This window comes from Chanos chanos, chromosome 5 (assembly GCF_902362185.1).
Source record: "Chanos chanos chromosome 5, fChaCha1.1, whole genome shotgun sequence".
NCBI lineage: Eukaryota > Metazoa > Chordata > Actinopteri > Gonorynchiformes > Chanidae > Chanos > Chanos chanos.
The window spans coordinates 24,161,544-24,180,633 of NC_044499.1; the positions used below are offsets into that span (position 1 = coordinate 24,161,544).

A 19,090-nucleotide genomic window follows, 5' to 3' on the forward strand; every position below is an offset into this window, starting at 1 on the left:
TTGAGATAATGTCCTGCATTTTCCTTGGTCGTTTGGTTTTCAATTGTCAGAAATAAGAGCAAATGGATGCATTCTTTTAACCGCCCGGCACATGAACCGCTTATGCCGTCGCAGCGTAGTTTCTACTCTGCTGAATAGCACTATGTCAAAAGCAGCAACCTGGTTTACACAAATGCAACACAGCCAAGCTTTTTTAAAAGCCTGGCTTTCATCCAATGGCTGAAAAAAGAGCAGTGAATGCGGTCATCAAGAGGCTGTGACGGCCGTCAGTCAAACTGTGCAGACATGGGGCCGGGCAGGTGTTCTGTCGAATTTTGCTACCTATCAATATGATCTACCAAGAGCACAGTCTTGGGTAAGGGTGACGGTTAGGGTTGGGGGCGGGGTTACACTCTGCTATCGATTCGCACTGTTGTAGCATTTCTCGACAAAGTAGCACAACTTGTCAGAACACCTGCGAACTCGTCTGCTATGTCACAAAAACCAAACTTACACAAACTTTGCAGATATGAAGGTAAAAGCTACCAGGCGACATCATGGCTACAAAGAAAGGAAAATGTTCTTTAAGTAAAGGATGGGCCGCGACATATTCCTGTGTGTCATTACTTAACTTTCTCCAGTAAGGAGCAGTAAAAAGAAGGGATGTTTGTTCAATTGTGCAACATAAAGAAAGCTAAAAAAAAGTTTAGTAAGTCATAAATGCATAAAATGTATAATACATAATGTACTATATGTCACTGATTCTTGAGATAAGGGACAAAACATGTTTTATGTCTTCCATTTTTTCTTTAAATACTACATTAATTTGAAGTGGATATATTTATAGACAAAGGTCTCAGCTTACAAACCATGTAAGGGAACAGTTTTTTTATTAAAACACTTTATGAAAATTGAAATTTATTCACGTCATAACTTGATTTGTGTCAACTCCATCAGACACACCAAAAAGCACGGTATTTTAATTTGATCAGTTCAACAAGAGTGTAAAGTCTTTAAGTATCCAATAATGGTGCTCTGTGACAGAGTGAAGTAATAAAATGCATTATAAACATTTTTGTTCCGATTTCACACTATTTTGAAAAATCCAATTCCGAAGGTTCTTAATTTTGTATATACATTTTAATATTAAACATATATAATGTTCTTAGGCAAAAAATACGACTGTATGTAGTTCAGCTGATGTTTTAATATATAACCACAATCAACTGAACAAAAATTAACATATTTCTTTAAAAAAGGACAAAAACCTTCATCTGATGGTGTTGACAATTACCGACGGTGTTGACAAACAACTGATTGAGATGAAAACTGATTAAATATTTACAAATATTTTACTAACAACTGACTGAGACAAACTTTGACATGGAACCCTCAAGAGAAAAGGAAAAGAACACCTGACAAAGAACACCTGACAACAGGATCTCCAGGCAGAAATCAAGAGACTAACATGTACCTGGCATCAAAAGAAACCTAATGACCGAGAACTCTGCCTATACCCCAGTAGAGGTGAGTAGGACAGGTAAGTATAAAAGGAGTTTGATTTATCTAGAATACATATTTTCTGAACAGGTTAGTGTTGCAGGTACAGTTAGTATAATGGTAAGTATATTGGTGTAAGATTATAGTGACATCTGAACAGACATGGTTCATGATAGGAGAACTGTTTAACCTGATGGTTGTATTACCATAGATACAAAGAAAGCTTCACACCTTTGGCGCCACGTTACAGTTGGAGCCAAGAGCAACTGATTAAGGCAAAATACAACGGGCAATGAGCTAATGGCAGCCATCACAGACGTGCTGCCGGATTCCCCCACCACCAAATAAAGCTTTTCTCCAAGCGCACTTTTGGTCTGGTTCGTTTACTTGTAAAATCACACGAAAATCCAACATTGGCTTCAGTGTTGAGGTAAGCATTACCATAGGACACCCTGTAACAACAACCAAAATGCTCATCATTCTATGGGAATACAGGAGATCTTTAGCCTATTTTGAAACAGGGTTAATTAGTTAAGATTTCATTTTTGTCTGACCTGCATGACTTAGGCTTTGGGCAACAGGCGTTGGACATGCTCGCTGTCTATGAAGTCCATTACATCAGGGGCTAGGCTGTAGAGCTCTCTTGTAGGACTTGATTGGAGTGGACATGCCTTTCCTGTTAGTTTCAGAAGAATGTCTTTGACTGGACAGAAACAGACATCCCTCTTCCCATGTTTTGGGTGAACACTTGCTGTTGGACCATGAGGGTGCATAAACTCCACTTTCACATCTTGGTGCTCAGTGTCTACATCAATGGCCTTTGCTAGCCACCAGTGGTCATCATACACCACTGCTAGCCAGTCTCCATCCTCAATGCTGTGAATAGTTATTTCGACTATAGTGCCCTCAGGACCTTTCAGCGGCTCCTCTCCCATTTCCTCCTCCATCAGCTCTTCTATTTCCTCCATCTCCTTTTCCATCTCCTCCATCAACATGGCCAAAGGACCTTTCTTCCTGGCCCTTGCGTCTGCTGTTCCTCTGTGCAACCATGTAAACAGAGAGTAGCTGGGGTAAAGCATTGGCAATTCAAGGGCTCGCTGCAAAACCATGATAGCTGTCTGTGGCAGACACTATTTTGATGTGGGATGACCTGGTGTATTTTTCTTGTCAATGGAACCTGTTTGAGTTGTCGCGTGAGAGGTGTGTCATACCTTTCCATGTCTTCTTCCTCAATGTGATACAATTGAACACCATTCAGACTGTTTGAGATCTTTTCAAAGAACTCTTTTTCATCCCTCACATCATTTCCTTACAGAACCAATTTGTCTGCGGTTCTTTTTACTGTTCCTCCAATGCCATCTGGGGCACCCTTGCCATGGGATGTTGGGAAATAATTCAATGTGGTTCTGTTGAAGCCCAGTGTGGGTGGTACCTCAGAAAGGAGGAAGAAGTTCCTCCTGTTCTTATACTGCTTACTGGGACCATCTGACCAAAAGTGCACAGTGGTAATCAATGGAAATTTTGTCCGAATATCTTTTAGGACTGGATCCATGTATGTCCAGATTGCTGCAGCATCTTATCTCTTAGACTCTGAAACTGTGCAAAATGCTGCCTTTTCACCGTTGGTGTAATACATTCCAGTATGAAGATTCAACTGTGGCAAATTCTGGCCAAAATGGCAGGCTTGAACTTCAGAGGCATACTTGCACTTCCAGGATTCTGAAAAATCAACATGTATGATGACCGTGTTCTCACTTCAGGTCTCAATTAACGTTCTGTATGCCTGTGCTTGATTGTGAACCAAGCACACATGTGTTGTGGTCTCACTTCTAAGTTTCTCCTCGTATATATGGAGCAGCTCTGAAAGACTCCCGCTGTACAAGTGAAGTTTCACGTTGAAGTGGATCCCGCTAGCTGTTTCTTCTTGAACTCACTCCCACTGCCTCCATTCAACATGGATTCCACCTTGCTCTGGGGCCAGAGCCGTGTGTTTGTTTAAGCATCGTAAACAGGTGCGAAGAAGGCATGCCTCACTTGCTGGAGAGCAACAAACTAATCGAAAGCTGTCCTCTAATTTGATCGACTTCACAACACCCAATGTCCTTAGAACCTGAAGCATAAAGTATGCATTTTCATGATACTGACACAGACATGTCTTCCTATCAGATGCCTTTGGTGCTGTAACATAGAAGGGCCACAGAGCACAGAAGGAAGAGTAACTGAGCTTCACAGCTGGGTTCCTGTTGATGAACTCACTGTGGAGTTTGATCATGGAGTCAGAATCATTCACTGGCACTTAATCTTGTTTCTTGTGATGGTGTCAGTTTTATCTGTTGTTATGCAAGAAGAGTTCACGAAGAACTCCTGAACAGACTGGCTGATACCCTGGATAAAAGTAGCCTTTTTCTGTGTTGTCTGTTTCTTTTTACTCACTAACTTGTAAGTCAAACCGAACTGGCGGATCTTATGAAGAAGGTGATATTTCTTTAGAATCTTGCCTGATAATGTCAGTCAGGCTGCTCTTCTGATATTTCCCCTCTAAAATAACACATAACCTAAAATTCCGACTTTATTCTCGTAATATTATGACCTTTTCTCGTAAAATTATGACTTTATTCTCACAATATTATGGCTTCATTCTCGTAATATTACGACCTTATTCTTGACTCTCAATTTTTTTTCCCCTCAGTGTGGCCCTTATACTCTGTCGTATTAATCAACCAAATAATTAGCATTTTCAGAGCCTGCCCATTACATAGGCCATATAGGCGAATGCTAGGGGCGCCGCCCACCCATAGGGGGCCACATATGAGGAAAGAAAAAAAATTCAAAATTTTTCACTTTTACTATTTTTACTACTATTATTTTCTCAATGTCAAGATCTGTCACAATCTTTTATGACAACATTTTAACTCTCATCATTAATACAGTCATTATGCAGCCATAACGAATAAGTAGCCTGTCTGTGTGAATGGTCTAGACCTGGCAGTAACTTCAAAAATATGTCTATAATACAGCATGTACCTATTTTAAATGGCAAAACAAATTGACAACAAAGACTCATTTTCATATCTTGTAGGCTATACCAGTATGCATATTTTTCACCATTGTGTTGGCACACTCCTACGTGTAGCGCCCCTATGCGCTGAGTATGTTGCATAGGCCTACCCCTTTTTTGTGCCTCTGAATGTCATGTCTAAAAGACCAAAGCTCTCTGGTGCCCAGGGAAGAAAAAGAATAAGAGAAGAGGAGGAAAAATGGAAAAAAGACAGAGGTATGAATAGTTTATTGCACATTAGTAACCACTGGAGCAGAGTGCTACTACTTTGGACAATAGTAGCGTTCGCTAATTTAATACATAGCTAGAGTTAACGTCAGTTACTCCCACCTTAAATTCATTAGGGAAAGTTGGAAAGACTGCGGTTGGCCGTGGTATTTGCAAAATGCAACGTGGCATTCTTTGGATACCATGGTATGGAAATTTCTATACCACTGTAGCCCTAAATGTACTGTAATATGTAATCTAAGACTCACTAAACTAATGGCTAGTGCAAGTTTTACTGTGAAATAACAAATAATTACATATAGAATGTGTTCATTTACAGTAGTAGCCTACTGACTCACCTGTCAAAATAAATAAATAAATAAAACCTGCTCTGTGCTCTTTTCCCATAAATGCAGTGAGGAACTATGAAGCAATGGGAAAGGAAGAGAGGAGAGAAACTTCCAAACCCCAGGAAGCAGTTCCCAGTGTCTTTTTTTTTGCATCTTTAAGATAAGATGTTAGACTTCACTTGGGGTCTTGTCTCAACTTAGTATGTGCTCTTTCACTCATCTGTATTTTCACATATTTCCAACTATTCAGTTATAATACACTACACCTTTGTCTACAATTAGGCTAGCTAAAATAAACTTGCTCTGCTTATGCTTCTGGACCTCAGCTAATATTTTGCCCTGGCTACGGGCAAAATGGGGCTTTGTATAGCCTATATTTGGATGATTCATAACTTAAAGTACCAAAACAATCAACATTGTCATTAAAGCTGAGTGATCGATCACTCAGCTGAAGCACACACGCTCCACATGATGAGTGTGGCACACCAGTTCTATTTTCTCTCACTGAGAAGTGAGAAAAGAAGTGCTTTGTAAATAGGCTAACATGCTCTAGGTGCGTACCTCCCTTATTGGCAAAAACACAAACTGTGAAATGTAGAATATTTACTCCATGCGATTTGGTATCAGGTTCGTAAAAAAACATCCCATTCAAAAAAGCCGAACTGGAATTTTAAAAAATCCACTATTTACTACTCATGAACGTTACCGTGAACCAAACCTTAAAGTGGGCCTACAAAACCGTCACACCCCTAACTGGGTGCTGTTGAGCCATGGTGTGCAAAACAGTTGGATTGAAAATGAATTAAGCTTATTAAAACACTTAATTGCAATAGTCCTGCAATTATTTGTTTTATGTGATTTATTTTCAAGATAACTGAACCAGAGGCACCAGTGTATCAAAATTAACTTAACATTTCAACCCCTGCCATATTGCATTAAAAAAATTTCCTCTGTAAAAATCCCACGGCTCTAAATACAGGAAATACCAGGGTGTGGCCGTTGAAATACGACGTCCTCTCCAGACATGCACACGAATATACACTTACACACAGGCTACAAACACACAACGCCTCTGCAATGTAACGCAATGTTGTACAGAAGTACAGAGAAAACACAACTGAGGTTTAACTTCAGATCTGAGTGAATTTGTAACTTTTGTTTCATACTGAATTAGATACTGTAAAAAGAGATACTTTAAAAAAAAACTGTCTGTCTGTTTGGACCTTTGATTATATTCTTTATTTAATAGCATACTCTGGAAGTTGTTAAGAAAAGAATTCTTGAAGTGCTGGTAAAATTGTTGCACTCAATCAAATGTAAGCATTAACATTACCTTAAAATAAGTGGTCTTTACAACTTTACAGCTGGATGGCCACCATGGGTCACGCTCACAGTACCTCACCTCAGCTTCACTCTCATTGTTTGAGGGTCATCTCCTTCATCTAAATTCAGTAGCCCTCCATTACTAACTTTCCTCTTCACATGAAGCTCCCCCTACTGGTCACACATGAGCAACGCACTGTCAGTTCTGTCACGTTAGCAGCGAAAGGAGAGCATACAGAATATTACAAAGGATGTAACGGTCACTTTTATTAAACATTTATAAAAATGTAGACATCATTGTGTTAGATGAGAATAAAAGGTTATTCAGCTCTTTGGAGTATTTTTTAGTCCACTATCAACTGTCCATTGGCAATCCTCCACTTGGAATGATCCACTCCTAAAAGATTTTCTTCCAGCCAGTCAAACATGCATCAATCTAACATTTAGAGTCTCCTGAGTACCATGATTAGCTAAGCTGTGATTGGGCAAGATGGAAGAAAAATTCCTACATACTCAGTGACCTACCACAGGGGAGGACTTTATATCTTTGGATGAACTGTAACCCCACAATATGTTATGATAAATATATTTCACTGTATTCTACAGTTAGATCACCATTGCTGGAGAAGGCTTTGTGAAGTGCACAAATCTCTAAAACACCAAATCACCTGAAAAATGTAATTCACATTCTGAATCAGCTGGTCGGCTGATCAACTGTATAATTCAGTAATACACTCTAAGTTTTGTTTTCTCTTTTGTTCCGCAGATTAAAATGTGACAACTCTCATACACTAGTAAAGCAAGGCAAAAAAAGAGCACCGGTGATTGTGTCAAAAGTGTCCAATAGTCACGCACACCTGAGTATACCTTTCACCAGACCTTGTATAACATAACAATGAGCATGGACTCTTGTCGATGACTGAGGCTTGTTTGGGAGTCAGGCTGAGGAAATGAGGGTATGCCCAGGTCAAACGTGGCTCTTGTGGTTGGCATAGCTGGGAAAGCCAAACTGGGAGAGCATTAGGTTTGAGTAGCGCAAAGGCATAACCCCATAGATCTGTGCCAGTTTGTTTAAGCAGTACGAACGCTGGAGAAGGTGTTCTGCACGATGCCACATGCCCAGATACCCACTGCTGGCGTCTCGCTCCAGATTTCTAAGGTCTACAGGCCTCACAAACAATCCTGAGGACAGCAGGGCTCTGCTGTTTCGTGCTAGCTCCTGAGCCACCACAAAGTTCATTGCAATGTCATCGCAGTTTTGCGTCTCATCCAGTAGGGTATGCACTTCAACAGGCTGCTCCTGGAAGAGCTGCAAGAAACGCCGGTGAAAGAAAGCAGCACCCACCAGGACCATGGAGTACCTGTGATAAAGACAAGAACAAAAAATGTGTGTCAAGTGGACAGCTCTCATGTTATGCCATCTCATGTTTACATGGGCTATGTGTGTAAGGAGTGGGCCACTGCATTGTCATATCCAGTTTTTGTGTTGTCTTGCAGATTGGACTGCTCTTCCGTCATTCTACCAAGTGTGTATGTGAACACTGAGAGGACAGCAAAATGATTGTGTATGTAGAGTGAACTACCATAGTGGCATTATGTATGCACACTTAAGAACTGTATCGGGTGTGTGCGTGTGTGTGTGTGTGCGTGTACTGGTTGAATTGTTGCTCTCTCACTTATCCCCCGCGCCTGTGTCTGGGTTCTGGAGCTCAAAGCTGCCATAACTGTAAATGCCAGAGGCCGTGGTCACGTGTGTCCGTGGAACAAAACCCACTATCTGCTCCGGGAATTGCTTCAGTGCACAAACAAACGCATCAAAATACAGTTATGAACATATAAAAGACTATATTACAGAGAACATTGCCTGCCATGTGAAAAAACATCAGATTACAACATTAAGATTTCTGACAACCACATTGTTCTGGTCATAAAATCTACATTATTTGTGTTTAAGAAAGACCAGACACCTAAAAGAGTCTCAAAGAACATAATACAGCAGCAGTGTAACACAATGATAATCCAATACAGTGACTGTTGAGGACTATCTTACCTTCCAGACAGAGAAGGCAAAGCTAATGTCAGGAACACTGACCAGTGTGTCATCGTCCAACATCAACACAGCTGTTGAGGAGACATGACAGGTCAGAGATCAATATGTTTTAGACAGCAAAGCAATGTCTGACACAAAAACAGTATTTGTTTGTACAGATTCAACTTGAATCAAGCGGCTTTCACAGCGTAGCCTGCACATGTTTCGTTTTCCATTGAGGACTTCACTCCTGGACATTAATCACTCTCAACAAACAGCCTATATGGAATGATAGTTTTGTGTGCACTACGTCTTCACTGCTCTGAGAGGTACGCACCTAGAGCATGTTAGCCTATTTACAAAGCAGTTGTAAAGCTAAACAAATTTTCATTTTCTTACTGTAAGACATAAACATACCATCTGTTTCAATCTCAGGAAACGGCTGTAGTCGGTTACGCATTCGGTTAACACTTTGCTCTTTGAAGATTACAGGAACAGGGTGAGGGCCGAGGGATTGCCAGAGCTGCCTTGGCGGTTGTTTTCCTATATTGTTCCACACGATAATGACCCGCTGCAAATGAGGTACGGCTTGGTAATGATTGAGAAGTTTTAGAAGAACGTCAGTTCGGTTATATGTTTGCATGACGACTGTGAAGGACTCATGACGGCCTACAGAAGTCGGTGGTACTGAAGTGCTGGCGCCGCGGCGGAAGATACCGGTCAAAGCACGGTCTTCAGCAGGAGGCAGTAAAGAGGTCAGAGCTGCCCCGACGAGAAGCAGCAGGAGCAACGAAGCGATAATGATGTGTGCCCAGCGAAGGCTGCGCACCCTGCAGCCGCGGAGACAGACCCTGTGAGGTATGAGAAACAAGGCTTTACAGAGGCAGTGTAAACGCAACCCGGCATTTAAACTATTTAGAAGGCGCTCACGCGTGTCGCTATGGTAAACCAATAACATGAAAGACGGAATGCGTTTAGTGAGAACGTCACAACACCAATTTAGTCGAGGCCGAAGGCATTTTAACACGTCTGAATCTGAGAATTCCAAATCAAGCTCTTGCACAGTTCGGAGCTCCGCAGCAGACCTTACAATTCAAAACAAACGCTCCGTGTGAAATACAATGACGACAGTAGCTAAACGACCTGTAGCAGAGGGTTATGGTGCATTTTTGATTAACATAACAATTTTGAAAGAGCGTGTAGGGAAACATGCTTTACCTCATCTCTTCATTTCATCCCCAAACTTCCATTGACGTGACTATCGGGGGTTTGCGCAGGCGCAGATGAGTTGTTTAAGAACTGTGCGTGAATGTGCTATAACTAGCGGTCTGTATGACCAGTCTCAAGGAATTCATGTAATACTGGCTGCTCCTAACTTAATACGAGAGCCACTGTGGCAGAGGGAAAAGCAATGGATACAGGCCCGGTCATCATAGTAGATAACATCGAATACCAAGGGTGAAGCTCAACCGAGCCCAGTTTCAAGTTAACCAGTATACCAATGCCAGCATACCAGGTGTGTTCAGGAATATCAAAATCCCTGACACTGAGGAGCCCTTTCTTACTTGCCCAGCCGCTAAGACGAGCGGAAATGATAGCGAACGACAAGACTAAGAGGGTAATTTGTTTCCCATGGGCTTCCGCTATGTTAAAGCGAATACACTTTATAAAAATATAAAATTGTCGAAAATAGGTAGGGGTCCTTCACATAGTTTTGAAAGATGGCTTTGAACAGATTCAAGCATGAAACATACTGGCAATAGGACTGGCCCGCTCTTTCCACTTGGCTGTTCACAGGAGCAGATAACCCACTGCCGTAAAACAGGAATCATGAAAGGTAAATTTACGACAGTTTGCAGAGTAGCAAGTAGCAAGTTGGGGGGTCGCAAGCTAATAGAATCGGCTAACCCCCTTTGATTCGTAAGACTATATGTGAAGTCTTAAGTAACTTAAACTGTACTGCGGCTTGTTTCACGAATGTTTGTTCATCTTAAACATAGATTCCGCTGCGACTGCTGCCATGCAATCGTCTCCAACTGTCCCTCTTTCCAATGGCTTGCAAATTCCAATACTTGGACTTGGTGAGCATAACAATTTGATTTTGGGTACATTACAATAAAAATATTTCTATGCAAAATTATCATGCATATTTATGTTTTTCCTTGTGACGTCACGTGAAACCAACATCTATAGGCTACACGGTGAAAGCTCCTTGTTGCAGATTAAATTTGTACAAACAACTCATAAAATACTGTATTTTTTTTCTGCTGTCTAATATACATGGCTCAGTGAACATGATTATATGCACATTCCTTAGATTGACTTTCGCTCCCTGTTCCCGGATTCAGAAACGCAGTTTTCTGTGTAACGTTAATTCCGAGTGGATTTGTGTAATTTCTGGCGACTCAAAAGTTCTAGCAGACACGGCCTCGGTATTCCTCAGTGTTCAGGGGTTGCTTGTCTCATGCCACAGTTTTGTTACTGTCAGTCATTTCACAAAGATCTGCCTGAGGCACACAACCGCTGCATTTCAAAGCTGGCCGTTTTAAATGAACTGTCAGTAGACCCGCTTTTCGTAGAATCCGAAAATATAAAGGCTGAAAATGGTATTGTACCCCGGGGGCCTGACTAATATCAGCCCTCCAAGCATATGTTGAAACCCATTGCCAGTAGCCATCATTAGTATTTTCTTTCCTTCCTTCCTTTTCTTTGCAACTCCCTGCTCACTCTCTCATCAGGTACATCACACCATGGTGGCTACTCCAATGAGGCAGTGCTCTACGCTCTGCGAGAGTGTGGTATCAGACATATAGACACGGCAAAGCGGTATGGCTGTGAGGAGGCTTTGGGCAAGGCTGTAGCAGAGAGCAGTGTGCCACGACAGGACCTCTGGCTCACCACCAAACTTTGGCCTGGAGACTATGGCTATCAGAGCACTAAAGAGGCCTTCCGGGCGTCCTGTGTCAGACTCGGTGTGGAATACTTGGGTAAGACGACAGGTCGTATAGGGTCCAGGCATCTCATAGTTTAAGGAGTTGTTTAAGGAGGGGAAAGTGTGTGTTTGTTTGTTTACATTTGAGCTGTATTTGGTTCTGAAGAGCCTTTGGGCTGAATGGGTTACTTACTGAAAAGGCATGCTATCAAAACCAGAGGAAGTCACTTAAGTGGCTGTTTCGATAGCGTTCACTTTTACGTGTTTTCATTGTACACTTGTCTGTTTCTGACACACCCCTTGAGGGACTGTTTAATGAGCACTTTCCTGTGAGACAGGACAAAACAACAGTCCTCCGTACACTCAGTACAGTTCTCTGCACTGACCCCCACTCTTCCTGTGTCAACTTAGGCAATATGGTTAACTCTTTGTGGTGTTTTGATACCTCTCCTCCTGACAGACCTGTATCTGATGCACTGGCCAGACTGCACAGTTCAGGGTCGGTCCAATAGGGAGGTTCGGGCAGAGACATGGAGGGCCATGGAGGACCTGTATGATGAAGGTATTAGATGTTATCTTTTTTATTATTATTATTATTATTATTATTATTATTATTATTAAGCTCCATCATCTCGAGGGCAATGGTAGATTCCCCTGTTGGAATTTTCAGAAAAAATAGCCTTCTGCAGATAGAGAGACATAACAGGCAGAAGCTGAGTACAGAGCAGTAAAATAACAGGATTGGCATTTTTTCTGAGTAGATTTTTTGTCAAAGGTTTTGCCACCACAAAGCCTAAGTATCTCTCCTTTTGCTCATAACTGCGGGTCTTCCAGGGTTGTGTCAAGCAATCGGAGTCAGCAACTTTCTGGTTCCACATCTGGAGGAGTTGAAGGAGGACTGTGGAGTAGTCCCTCATGTTAATCAGGTGTGCACTGGAGTGTCTAAACACACATAACCTACCAGCAGTAGTTCACCTGGCAGTGAAGGAAAGATCATCTGATCGTGTCATTGACCTGGAAGTGATTTTGTGAAGGGAAGATGGTCTGATATTGTCATTGACCTGGAAATGATTCTGTGAAGGGAAAATGGTCTGATATTGTCATTGACCTAGAAGTGATTTTGTGAAGGGAAATTGGTCTGATATTGTCATTGACCTGGAAGTGATTTTGTGAGGGGAAGAAGGTCTGATTGTGTCAGTTCATCTTGTAGGTGGAGTATCATCCCTTCCAGCAGCCCCGGGTGCTGATGGACTACTGTTGTAAGGAGGGCATTACCTTTGAGGGTTACTGTCCCCTTGCCAAAGGCCAAGCCTTAATCCATCCCACCATCCTCCAGATAGCCAACAAGTACGGACGTACAGCCTCCCAGATCTGCATTCGCTGGAGTATTCAGGTATTAACACACAGCCCAGATATACCTCAGATATGACTGGGTTTATCCACTGTGTGATCAGTATATGTATAATCTGACTTTTTGTTGTTTTGTATTCAACATCTGTCTTTCTTTAATTCAATCATCTACTAAATCTGTTCTTTCTCTGCTGTTTGCTCAGTCAACCTGTTGCACATTCAAAAGCAATTAAATTGAAAAAAGTGTCTTGGGAATAATTTTTTTAAATAAAACAGGAAAAAAACTATCCTTTCAAATCACAGTGACTATTCTGGTACATTTTGCAGAATGGAGTTATTACAATCCCAAAGTCCACCAAACCAGAAAGGATTCTCGAAAACTGTCAGGTAAGTAGGAGAAAACAGAGAGGTGCAATTTCCGCTTATGTAAAGTGAATCAGTATCAACTTGAGTGAGAAGAGGAATATTGTGCATGTTGACACAACTTGTAATAAGTTAAACAAATGTGTTATAAACTGGCAGACCGACTGCATCAGGCTTGTCTTAACTTATCAGAATTGTAAAAACGCATGTTATAAAACCATGTAGGTCTAACACCAGAGGTCTGATGTAGTCTCAGCAATCTCTCTGTTCTCTTTCTTCTAATCATGGCATGGGACACTCACTATTAAGTGTTTGGTATAACTCTACTGTCCTACATATCCATCCATTCTTCTGTCACTCCATCTTTAACTGGCTGATCAGGTGTTTGGGTTCCAACTGGATGACACAGCCATGACAGCGCTGAGTGCATTGCATGATGGGAGACATGTGTCCTGGGACCCAACACATGTTGAGTGAGAGTGCGTAGACTCGATATCCCAGTCACAGTTTGGGCTGTTATGATCCCGGTCCTCAAACTTGCAGGTTCTGCTTGTATATACCTTTACCTTGTAATCAGGGACATAATACAAGATATAAGGAGAAGATCAGGAGAGGATCAGTGTTGTTTTGTTTATGAGGCTAGTGCAGTTACAATGCAAATAAAACACCAAATGGAAGAAATAAACAAAGGCCAAAATAGCAGGACTCTTAAGGTTTGAGGGCCAGATTTGAATAGTCCTGGTTCACATAAATTATTACATGATTTGAATAGCCTTGGTTCACATAAATAATTACATGAATAGTCCTGGTTCACTTAAATAGTTACATGATTTGAATAGTCCTGGTTCACATAAATGATTACACGATTTGAATAGTCCTGGTTCACATAAAGAATTACATGAATAGTCCTGGTTCACATAATTGTATGATTTGAATAGTTTACTCAAATAATTATATGATTTGAATAGTCCTGGTTCACAAGTAATTACATGATTTGAATAGTCCTGGTTCACATAAATAATTACATGATTTGACTAGTCCTGGTTCACAAATAATTACATGATTTGACTAGTCCTGGTTCACATAAATTATTTTATGATTTGAATAGTCCTGGTTCACATAAATAATTACATGATTTGAATAGTCCTGGTTTACATAAATAATTACATGGTTTGTTTTAACTTCTGCTTGTGCCAATAGAGTAAAAGTGAGGCCTTAGCAAGTGACAGTCAATTTTTTTCTTTTTTTCACGGGTTGACCCTCCCCTTTGGTTCTTTTCTTTTTCTGGTATCTCAGATGACGTAGATGGTGTGTGATGGTGGGTGGTTTCAATCTCAACCTTGATTCATTCCATTATACTGAAGATTTGTAAGGGTGATCTCAAGACATAATCAGTACATTTAATTATCACAGAGTAGCAAGCTAACAATCACAAGTTTTTTTCTCATTTTCAGATGAGAAAAAAATTTTTCCCCCACCAAAATGATTTTTCAACACACCAGCACTGACACTGATTTTCCTCCTGATGGCAGGTTTTCGGGTTTACGCTGAAAGAGGACGATATGGAGTGCATTAAGAGACTTCACAGCGACAAGAAGCTAATTCACCTCACTTATCCTCTTTGGAAAGGATGAACATCCAGGTTTTGTCCGAAGATCACGACCTCATATTATCACCAGTTATCTCCTCTGTTCAGAACGATGCACAAAATTTTGTTTCTGTGGTTGAGAGTGAGAACGGAATGAACTAGACTAGGAAAACAAAGCACAGTCCTGGTGTGCCCCCACCCCCCACCGGATCCTGAATCAACAGACTTCATCAGTACTAGTGCTGCTCACATCCCACATGTGCCTTAAGTGAAGAGTAATAGGTGTAGAATATGAACTGTGTGCAGGGAGGAAAATCAGGTCTCTGTCAAAGCCACTGCTTTGGTCTGAATGGATTAAGACTTGTGGATATCCAGAAGTGTATGATGGTCTAAATGGATCAAGACTTGTGGATATCTAGCAGTGTATGACGGGTGAAACAGATGATTTGAAAATATCTTTATTGTCCTTGTTTTTAACTTTTTTTTTTTTAAACACTAATCTTATGTGTGAATGAAATAAAGGCACACATTGACATGATAACAGTGTTATCAATATTATTTTTAATCCATCCGTCTCATTTAGAATCACTGTTGCACTCGAGTTACATTTTTTTTAAATCCTCTCAATATCACAGGTTTTCTCTTCACCTTTAACTGCCTGTTACTCCTTCCCTCCTCTTCTCAAAAAACAAACAAACAAAAAAAGCAGATTGTATTATACAAAAATGCAAACCAATTTTCACACAGTGAATTCTTTTACAAAGTCATAAAATGGCGTAATAATGGCTACATCCACATTGGAGTAAGATGGTTCTAAACATTCCTTAATGGAGTATAATATATATTTATATATAAAATCTTTCCCTGTTGAAATCAAGCCTGTACCTTAATTTAAGAGATATTTTACAAGACAACTTGGAAGTAATCATAAAAAAAGCCATTACATTTCCCAAAAAAGATAGGAATAAAATGAAAATAGACAGCCATAACAGTGTTACCAAGGTTCAAAGGAGTTAATTTCGACATTTGTTTAAATGACTGCGTGACAGGTCCGCTCAAAACAGACAAAATCCAAGTAGTGAAATGAATATCATCCATTTGGAACAGACCCGTTCCCATAGAGACAAAGACACCGCTCTGAGCTCTCTATTGTAGAAATCATGCACAAAGCGCTTGAAAACGTTGAGTCTCTTCTGCTTTTTTTTCCTCTTGTTTTAAAGATTAAAGTTGTTGAGGTTGCTACTTGTGCATGGTTGGCATGTTTTGCCCTGAAAAAACAATGTACACATTCCTAGCAATGATCAGATCGCTGACAACTGGGGTGAGAAACAAAAACAAAACAAACCTGCACACCCCAGCAAATGCCAATTTGATGAGAAATAACTTCAGCAACCATCAGCACACGAACAAAATACAAATCTGAAGGATTCTAACAAAGACACTGTGTTCCCCACACGAGCCACAGGCTGAGACAAGTACTGCCTTCAAGCTGTTTTAACTCCCAGAAAATCTACTGTGGCAGCACTGAGAGAATTCCAATCTCTGACAGATGAATCCCCCGCATTCCGACTGCACACTGTCTCGAGTGCCAGGCTGGGAAAATGAACCGTTTTCAGTCTGTGTTCAGGTAAAAGAATGCTTATGCTACACTAGTCCTATTGCTAAAGTGGAGCCAAAGGAGCATTGAATGCCAACAGAAGCGTGGAGCATGCCCGTGGAAAGCTCTAAAACGATTTCAGTTTGGCAGTCAAGTTTAAGACTGGTCAGGGCGACCGTGATGCAGAACACTGCATGCAGTCAGGAGCAGACATGCAAGTCTCCGACGTGAACGTTTTTTTTTTAATTCTCAAAAAGGTAGCTCTAAGGCCGTTCTCTCTGTTCAGTACAATGGAGCCAACCTTCGTCAATAACATCAATATGTTTTAGCTACCGCCCAAACTCTTAGAAAAGACATATCAAGACGGCCATCTTTTACATTTCAACGAAACTTAATATACACTACATTTTATTCTTTTTAAGCCATCTTCTTTTGAAGCGTATCATTCAAAACATTTTTATTTCCTTTGTTTGAACACAAAAATAATTCAAGAGAGGATGTCCTGGATTCCCAGTGCAGTATTCCTTTAACTGAGAAAGGATAACCTATGTGACTGCAACCAGGAAAGGGAAAAAAAATAGAGAGAAAGAAATTTTGCCCGTTTTGCGTAGAGATCATTTAATATAAATGCAACTGAGCGGATTACGAGGTGGCACGTAATAGTGCTTAGTATATAGTGATACAGATATTTGTATAAAATGTGTGCAAACCTAAGCACTGAATAGAGCAAAGCCTGCGATATTAAGAGCGAAAACTGGTGGACAAACATATGATTTTTTTTTTTTTTTTTTTAGTAAGGACAACCTTTACCATAGAGGACACAGAGTTGTTTCAATGTGCCTGTCTCTGTTAAAGACAAACTCTCACATAAGAGTTTGAGTAGGCCAAGACGATTGATTCTGTGTTTCCAACGCCCTGAGGGGTCGTCATGTATTTTGTTGTCGTTACTGTAATTCTAATCTAGCAGAGACAAGGAAGAGGAGATATTTATGAAGACATTTATGAAGATGGCAACTCGGGCATCAGCGATTCTGAGGAACATCTCGTTCGGTACGACGCAAAACGTCTGGTTAAACGGGGCCAACCTGTCTGAAAAAAGGGGGCTGGCACCAGCTGTAAGCGTGTCAGAGCAGACGCTCTCTCTATCCAATCTTTACGATTGCTTCAGAAAAGGCTGCGTGCTCTTTGATGAGCATTACGAACAAACAATGACCATGACTCTAAGTCATCATAATTACATCAACTACGCAACAACAGTCAGCAAAAAAAAAAACACACACACAACTTACACATTAAGAGGTTGCACCCAAAATTGGAGCTTAATATCAAAGTTGGTCTCAAGAGACTAGAAACAAAAGTCACACGTGAATATTGTCACCACTATGGGAAGACCTGAAAACTTCTCGGCTAGTCTTGCTCTTCTGATGAACAAGTCCTCCGTTTCTTTAAAGTCAGTAAACAGGTATGTGTAAAAACACATCTAGTCAAACAGGGCTAATACAAGTCTGAGCTGAATAAACGTCTCAACGGAGAATCGATTCAACAAAACTAACTGGCAAGAATTATAGAGAGTTCATTTACAGTGTGAATTAATTGCAAACAACTCATTTAAAGGAACGGTCATAAAACCTGTTATTAACAGGCTGGGGATTGGTTGCTGTTGGTAACGCATGAAGGCCAGACTAAAAATTTTGTTTAAGGCCCATATGTGTTCACAACCCTTCCCACTGAGTCCTTTGCAGCCATTGAATCTTGGAGCTAAAATATGCAAACTCAACCAGGAAAAAAAGGATTGCAACTTCATAGAAGTCAGGGAAAAATAAAAATCCAGTACATTTCCAAATGACCAGAGCTCTTCAACAGTGGTCACAGGACCACAGAGTTCCAACCTGGGAGACACAGGGATCCAATAACTTCATCTCTCAACCCAACAAAAAGTGTAACCTCGTGGAAAAAACATGGAACAAAAAAGTGCTTATTTCCAGAGAAATTACAAGCATTCTCTAAAACAGAATGCCTCTGATTTTTCAGTAATTAACTAACAAATTCCTGAACAGGTACAAAGCAGAAACAATCTGAACAAAATACAAAAAGCAGTTTGTTTGTTTTTTCCATTCATTTTTTTCCTGTTGCTTTTCACCCTGCAGTCTCCCGAAGCGAGGACTCTTCTCATTTGTTTTGTTCCTATGTCAGTTGTAATTTACTTTCTAAAATCACAAAGTTTGTGGCCTGTCTTTTGGGAAACCTGCTTGTCAACATTCATATAAGATGGAACAATTCTAGGTTCTCCATATTGCTATATGCCTGGTCTGTCCGATGGTATATTCACGGCTGCACAGAGGGAAGGTTGTGATTCAATACAGGACCCACTGGAAGAGTACCAGATGTCTAGGCATTATGAGTATGAGTAATTACTACATTTCTGTTTGTTCTCATCGTGCTTTTGGTTTTTAAACTTCTTCTTGTGTGTGTGTGTGTGTGTGTACATATATATATATATATATATATGTGTGTGTGTGTGTGTGTGTGTGTGAGTATGTAAAGGAAAAAAAAAAACAGAATGAAATGCGTAATCAAAGTCCCTGGTTTCCAGGCGATGAGAGGTCATTTAAAACAAAAGCTCATTCACAGAACAAAAAGAAAGAAAATTCTTATCACGGCAGATACTGCTCATCTTTTTCTAAATAAAACAACAAGTCTGAGTCTGGGCATGCATGGAACGGCATGCCTGTGGTGTGAGTGTGTGGATCCCTCATAGCAATGAACTCCAGCCATACACACACATACTAACTATATATATATATATATATACAC

General features: G+C 40.6%; 2 protein-coding genes across 3 annotated transcripts; one reads left to right on the forward strand and one right to left on the reverse strand.

Annotated features, from left to right (window-relative positions):
- Positions 1-7,193: 7,193 nt before the first annotated feature.
- extl2 (exostosin-like glycosyltransferase 2) lies at positions 7,194-9,669 on the reverse strand. Its single transcript, XM_030774807.1, has 5 exons — positions 9,665-9,669; positions 8,864-9,297; positions 8,468-8,538; positions 8,094-8,209; positions 7,194-7,778 (listed from the first exon to the last, which is right to left on the reverse strand). The coding sequence occupies exons 1-5, from the start codon at positions 9,667-9,669 to the stop codon at positions 7,385-7,387; spliced, it is 1,020 nt and encodes a 339-aa protein (XP_030630667.1). The 3' UTR covers positions 7,194-7,384.
- Positions 9,670-10,340: 671 nt separating this feature from the next.
- zgc:110366 (uncharacterized oxidoreductase ZK1290.5) lies at positions 10,341-15,217 on the forward strand. 2 transcript variants are annotated; one of them, XM_030774457.1, is made up of 8 exons: positions 10,341-10,527; positions 11,185-11,433; positions 11,839-11,940; positions 12,213-12,304; positions 12,589-12,771; positions 13,056-13,115; positions 13,473-13,570; positions 14,624-15,217. In XM_030774457.1, the coding sequence occupies exons 1-7, from the start codon at positions 10,467-10,469 to the stop codon at positions 13,566-13,568; spliced, it is 843 nt and encodes a 280-aa protein (XP_030630317.1). In that variant the 5' UTR covers positions 10,341-10,466; the 3' UTR covers positions 13,569-13,570; positions 14,624-15,217. The 2 variants fall into 2 exon arrangements, with proteins under 2 accessions (XP_030630317.1, XP_030630319.1); XM_030774459.1 differs by lacking the exon at positions 13,473-13,570.
- The last annotated feature ends 3,873 nt before the right edge of the window (positions 15,218-19,090 follow it).